Below are 7,287 nucleotides of genomic sequence, written 5' to 3'. Positions count from 1 at the left end.
GGTAGTGTACTTAATGGTTTACGGGGGTCATGTGAACATCAATATTTGGGTGATTATCAAATTTCGACAAAAAGGTGTTTGTTTCTTCTTTTTCACACATACGACTAGAGAGAGAGAGAGAGAAGCAAAGGCAAATTTGATGATATTTTGGCTTTAGAAATCGTTTGGAACAATGGTTTCATCATTTGTAAGTTGGATTAACGCATTATATTAGTTTAACTGATGTACTGTTATTCATGTACTATTTCCGGTTTCGTAGTTCAGCCAACCAATTCTCAAAATCTGGAACTGAAATTGAGACTTAAATTAGAAGGTCCACATTTTCAATTTAAACTACAACACGTAAAATAAGAATACCCAAAAACCCAATTGGGCGACCAAAATGTCAAAAAGGAAGCAAAATAATGTGTACCCTACTCCCAAAAGAACATATAATGGAGATATCAGCCACCCAATGATGACCAACTTTTCAACTACTACATAAGTGCCCTGGTCAAAACACCAATAAACCACAAAAGCAAAATGGGTATTTACTATTTAGAACTGAATGTGGTCAAAAAAAAATTGAAAAATGGAGTCAAAATTAAAGAATCACATATATATGTCACTTGGAAAAGGCAATTTAAACCCAGTATAGATTATTCCCAACAAATAAACAAAAACCCACCTGATGCTGCCTTATTTAGAACTCTATAGCAGCACATTCAAAAATTCTGATACACAAACAAAAACAAAAAATTATAACAAAAACAAAAACTTTCTTCGATTTCCGTAACAGTAAAACAGCATTTCATCCAATGAGCAACTTATCCTCAGCCAAGAAGCTATAAGTAGGCACCTCCAAATTATAAGGAGCAGGTCCCTTCCGGATTCTTCCGGATATATCATAATGTGATCCATGGCAAGGGCAAAACCACCCACCAAAATCACCAGCATTAGGCAAAGGGATGCAACCCAAATGAGTACACACCCCAACAACAATAAGCCACTCTGGATTCTGAACCCTAATCGCATCCTCCTGTGGGTCCCTAAGAGAGTTCACATCAACACTGTTGGCTAGTTTAATGTCATCATCTGTTCTACGCCTGATGAAAACTGGCTTCCCACGCCACTTAACAGTCACAGTGGTTCCTGGTTCGATGCTTGACAGGTCTACTTCAATGGAAGCAAGGGCAAGAACGTCTTTACTTGCAGACATGCTAAGAACAAACTTGAGGACCAACAGACGGATTAATGATGCATAAACAAACCTGCCACCTGTTAGCACAAAGTATGCAAATGCACGTTTGCTTGGGTCACCTGGAGGGTAGCGTTCATGGTTGTGTTCATCGTATGTGATCTTGGATGTAGGGTTCTTGATGGCTGCAACTGTTGAAGGGACTTCAAACCCTAAATCATGTGTTGGAGCAATTGTACTAGAAGAAAGACCTGTAACAAGAATAATCAAAGGGTATATTCAAAATTCGTGATTCAAGATATTGTGGTAGTAGCCTCATAACAAAAGATTTACGCATCTAAAATCAAACAGAGAAACAAACAGATGTTTAATTGCATCCGATTACAAGCAACCAAATGTGTAAATGGATAAAAGCATTAGACTGCGTGAAAAAAATTAAGAGAAGGATCCCTCATTCCTCAGACAGAGGAAAAACATGATTGGATTAATCAATACTAAGCATAATTCCAATCTACAACCGTGAGAAATTTGCAATACACCATCGGTCCATGATCTTGAACATGATGAAATTTAATACGGGATACGTGTCAATCATTAACTAAGGGATTACATTAACTGATATCAATTCAAGGATGGGCACATGACGTACTTTGGTGCATGATGCATGGAAACGAAATCTAAGATCTTAAGGTGCATCTATATAAATTCGTGAGCATCAAATCCGTGCACATAGATTGAAATAAAAACGGAAACGAGGAATATAATATGATAATTAGCGTTAAAATCAAACCACTGACCTCTGATATGATGGAGAAATATGGAATTAAAAAATAAGGGATTCGGATGAGAAACGGATCTGGGGGCATCGGAGGTGGAATCAACGCCACAACCGTTGATTGGATTGCGAGAGATGATGGCGGAGGAGGCCGGAGTAGACGACCACCATGAAGAGAGAGAAGAGCATCTCCTCCCGGCTACTCGCAACATGTCGTTGGATGTCGATGTTTCTCTACGATTCCGATTTAGGGTTTCTCCAAAAGGGGGAAGATGCGAACAATGAAGAAGATCGGAAGGGGAATTGTCTAGTTTTTGGCAATAAACGGGAGAAATAAATCGTACGGCTTTTATTTTTTATTTTTAAATTTTTTCAAGCTAAATTTATGTGTCTATCTTGACTCACATGTAATGACCAGAATACCCTCCGCCATGAAGGTGTCGCTTTTGGGTACATTTTGACTTTTTTGTTTAACTCTAAAATTTCTTTATCTTTAAAACAAACTCATGCATTTCATCTGCTTTTCTTTTTGGCTCATTCAATCAAACGTAAAAAGAAACTAGTTTGGCTCATTTTTGGCTCTTTTAACATTTGGAATAACCTCATTCCCTTCTTCAAGAAACCATAGAAGAGAAAAGATAGTACATATTATAACGATGAAAACACTACATATTGTAACATGGATATAACTGTAGTCGGAGGTGTGTGCACCACTTTTTTTTTTTTTTTTTTTTTAATTCTTGTCAGCTAGTAATTAGGGTTAGAGATATCGATTTAAAAAGATAATGTATTTTTAGATTTCTGCACATTTGGTTACTGAGTTTTTTTTTTTTCGTTAACATTTACCTTTTCAACTTGTTAAACTGTACACATTCAGTCCTTATGACCGGGTACTCCAGATTAGCCGAAAAAATGACTTAATAGGGTAATATATTTTTTATTTTGTACACATTTAATTATTATTATTTTTGTACATATTTAGTCATTAATATTTTTTTGTTTCAAAATAAGTTCTTTTTTTTGTACTCATTCAGTACTTATAAATGATTTCTTTAGATTTTTTCACGACATATTGCATGTGACAATCATTGATGAGGTGTTTAGGGTTATTGATGCTTATATCCAATGCGATCTCGACTGCTTGGTTGCGTAGGTCTCGTGGTTTGACTTAGGTTTTGTATTCTGAACGTCGTAACTTCTTTATACTATATCAGATTTTAATGATCTTTATATTTGTTGGATTAGTGTCTAAGTCCGTAACCATATTTGGTAAGTACTTGACCCGGTTATGCATGGTCCTTTTGGTTGCCTTCACCAAAGCAACTTGACTGGAGAAATAATAGAAAAAAAGGTTATTATGATTTATTAATATATTGTAAGAATAATATATTAAAGGAAAAATAATATTTGTTTAATTAATATTGTTCAATAATTAATTAAGAATTAATTTTGTGATCAAATGTAGTTAATTAAACTAGAGGGGTTGAACTATAATTATGTGATAGTTGCAAATTAGGGCATTGGATGCCCCTAAGATGGGGTAGATGAATTCAAGGTGATAAGGCCTTAGAATTCGTCCATGATAAGGATTCAAGGCTTATCCTATGGGTTGCTTGGTAGGCAAGTAACCAGATAAGGATAAAGACTGAAACTCTACTCTCTACCCTATATAAAGACCCCTTAGGCCTTAGAAAATCGGCCACTTGATCCCAATAAGACCTAGAGCCGATTTTTGCCTCTCCCCTCCTCTCTCTCTCTCTCTCTCTCTCCTCTCCATTTACTTGTGGTGTTTGTAAGCCATTAGAGGTACTACACTTGTGGTACTCGCTTTCCAAGACAAGTAGATTGGAGACTAGTGTTGTTATTACAATATTACAACAAGAGGTATGTAATCCCTTCTACTATATAGATTTTGAAATACCTATGTGCATGCTAGGGTTCTTCTTGTGTTCATAAAGTTGTGTATCTAATAGTGAAAACATAGATTCAAATCTAGGGTTGCATGCACACCTATGATTGTTTGTATCAAAACCCATCAATGGTATCAGAGAGTATGGTTAATTGTTTTCAATTAGAATTATACAGTTGTATGAATTTGACACTTTAGGGTTTATGGCCAATAAACCCTAGGAGACAAGATTTCGAAATTAGGGTTCTTGAACCATGTTTTCGAAAATTTGATAAGGTTTTTGAAACCCTTTCCTTTGTGCCCAAGATTTCAAAATCTAGAGTTTGCAAACCCTAGGATTTTCGAAATATGCCTCCTCCCCAAGATTAGATCCTAAATTTTAGGGATTTGGATAATCATATATCTTGTAATTATCCTTTAATGGTTAAATATGGTAATTAAAGATTTTGAATTATCCCATCCCATGATTTTTGAAATCTAGAGGGATTTAAGGGATTAGGATAAATTAATTGTTTAATTTAAGATAATCCTTTATGATTTAGTAATTCAAATTAATTGTTTAATTTAGATAGTTATTAAATCAAGAGTTTTAATATTTAAAATTTTAATTTAAAAGTTTTAAATTTCGGAAATTTTAAATCGAAATTGAAACCTAGTATTTTAAAATGTTTAAAACACACCTTATACTGTTATATTATTACAAGATTAATATATATATATATATATATATATATATATATATATATATAATGTTAGTCTTACCGTTAGTAGGCCTCATTCACAAAACCGATCTATAAGGGGGGGGAGGGGGTATAAGGTTATGACCTATAAAATGGTCGTTTAATGGGTATCCACTCTTACCCACCGCTTCCTTGATTGGTGGAGGGTCGTTAGCCGAACGGGTAGGATAGGGCAATCCTCTCTTTATTAATAGGTATAATGAATCTATATAAAGTAACTAAACGTTTTTACAAAATTATCAATCCTAGTTACTTTACGCAAAAGTGAATTGATGCAATCCCATGAAATTACACTTTGCACCTTGCTAAGAAGTTAGTGGATCGTGTGTGGTTAACCGGCACACTAATTGGTTATAAGCAAAGGTGGCGAAGGGTGACTCATTGTTTGTCATAGTTCGATGGAGCGTGTGTGGTTAACCGGCACATCGAATAGGTGACTATAACAATGAGGGCACCAAGTATATTTGCATGGTTATTCACACCTGCTTTGTGATCCTCGGTATCCCAGTCATAAACGAGAAGGGAATATCGAGATTTAAACATACTATTGAAAATTTCAATGAATCTCAAAAAAAATCTAGGAATTCTCAATACATTTAAAACGTAATCCTTTTATGTTTTTCATGGTGAAGAATTAGCGAATCGTCATTCACTTACCTCCAAACTATTTGCATGTTGGATTATGGCATCCATTTTCTAATGTGTAAATAATGTTGTTGGATCCTAACCCTAATTTCTCATTTTGGGTGTTTAATTAGGGATTCAATTTTAATCAAACTTTGTTCCTTTCTATTTGCAGATGTCTAACGCAAACACCAACAACGTTGCTGCTGGTTCATTCTCGCTAATGAGCCTATGTTAAAAAGTGACATTTGACGGATCGAATTTCAACGAATGGATAAGATACATTCGCATGATTGCTCGTTACGAGGATAAAGAATATGTTCTCGACGAGAAGCTTGATAAGATCTGTAACAACCCAAAATACGAACCAAAAATTTTTGTTTAAATAATACTAAGGCGATCAACGATTTATAATATATCATGAAATCGTACATAATAAATCCCAAAAAGTTATAATAGATATTTCATAACAAAAGAACTGTAACAACATAACATAGTATCTAAAATAAACTCCCAGGACAAAAGTTGAAGCTGTGGTGTGTGCAATGCCATCATCCCGAGCTATTCCCTTTGCCTGCAGAAGTACCTGAAACCAAATTTGAAACTGTAAGCACAAAGCTTAGTGAGCTCCCCCAGACTACCACATACCATACAATAACATATAAACACATATTATGCCTTGCCCACTGTATTAGACCGAAGTTCGGAAACTGCATCGGACCGAAGTCCGAAACTAAGCAGGGCCTTGCCCTCTGCATCGGACCAAAGTTCAGAAACTACATCGGACCGAAGTCCGGAAACTGCATCGGACCGAGGTCCGGAACTGACTGGGACCTTGTCCCCTGCATCGGACCGAAGTCCGGAACTAACTGCATCGGAACGAAATCTGGAACTGTTGGGACCTTATCCCCTGCATCGGATCGAAGTCTGGAAACTGACTGAGCATAACATAGCATAGCATAAACATATCAACTAGCATAAACACATATACTGCATACTGCATCGGACCGAAGTCTTGGACACATAACACAAAGACATGCTTGAATCACAAAGACATCAAGCACACTGAACTACTGCATCGAACCAAAGTCCGGAACTACTGCTAACTAGACGGGCCAAAGCAACTTAATAGGATGAATTATGGAGATAGAGGATTAATTATGATTTATTAATATATTATGAGAATAATATATTAAAGAAAAAATCATATTGGTTAATTAATATTAGTCAATAATTAATTAAGAATTAATTTGTGGCTAAAAGACATTAATTAAACTTAAGGGACTAGAACTGTCAATTGTATGATAGTTGAATATTGGCCTAATGACTCCATATTAGAGATATGGACGAATTCTATGGGGAAACCCATTGGAAATCGTCAAAGGCCTCTAATAAGGGAGTCATTGGGTTGCTTAGGGCCTAAGCAGTCAAATTAGGGTTTCCTTGTTAGATAACCCTAATAGCCTCACTATTTAAGGATCCCTAGAGCACCAAAAACGTGGCTAAGAGTTTCCTTAGGGTTTCCACACGTTTTTGGGTGCCTCATCTCTTATCATTCTTCATCCTCTTGCTCTTGGTGTTTGTGAGCCATTAGAGGAGTGACACTTGTGACTCTAAGCTTTCTAAAACCATTACATGGAGGATTTGAGTTGTTATTACTATATAACAACAAAAGGTATGTATTCTAATCTTCTTGGTGAATTTCAAAAATAGTATGACTCATTAGGGTTTTATTATGTGTTCATAATGTTGTGTAACTAATAGTGAAAACATAGATCCAGTTCTAGGGTTGCATGCACACATATGATTGTTTGTATAAAACCCATCACTCACAACTCGAAGAAAGACGGGGGACCCATGAATCGACTCGCCGAGTCCGACGAGCAACTCCCCGAGTCCTAACATGCAGATTTCATACAATCGATTTTAATCCATTAAAGAGCATCTAACTCGTAGATCTAAGCTCCTGGGACCATCTGAACACGTAAAGTTGCTAACTTTATGTGTAACTAAGAAGGAATGAAGCTATTTCACTCAAACACTACTTTCCTCGGGAAAACTC

The 7,287-nt window shown here is 35.9% G+C and overlaps 1 protein-coding gene across 1 annotated transcript; it reads right to left on the bottom strand.

Annotated features, from left to right (window-relative positions):
• Positions 1–572: 572 nt before the first annotated feature.
• On the bottom strand, positions 573–2,299 carry LOC145034966 (Ubiquinol-cytochrome C reductase iron-sulfur subunit). The gene is made up of 2 exons (XM_078983544.1): positions 1,975–2,299; positions 573–1,428 (listed from the first exon to the last, which is right to left on the bottom strand). The coding sequence occupies exons 1-2, from the start codon at positions 2,162–2,164 to the stop codon at positions 791–793; spliced, it is 828 nt and encodes a 275-aa protein (XP_078839670.1). The 5' UTR covers positions 2,165–2,299; the 3' UTR covers positions 573–790.
• Between the last annotated feature and the right edge of the window lie 4,988 nt (positions 2,300–7,287).

The sequence above is a fragment of the Lactuca saligna genome, chromosome 3 (genome assembly GCF_052625555.1).
Source record: "Lactuca saligna cultivar CGN05327 chromosome 3, ASM5262555v1, whole genome shotgun sequence".
In the NCBI taxonomy this organism is placed as follows: Eukaryota; Viridiplantae; Streptophyta; class Magnoliopsida; order Asterales; family Asteraceae; genus Lactuca; species Lactuca saligna.
This window is presented reverse-complemented; position numbering and strand designations above follow the sequence as displayed.

Excerpts from the sequence above, each read along its gene's own strand:
- LOC145034966 (XM_078983544.1), bottom strand. The coding sequence starts at position 2,164 with ATGTTGCGAGTAGCCGGGAGGAGATGCTCTTCTCTCTCTTCATGGTGG. Across the intron at positions 1,429-1,974 it reads ATTTCTCCATCATATCAGAG|GTCTTTCTTCTAGTACAATT; the intron begins GTCAGTGGTTTG and ends TTCTTGTTACAG.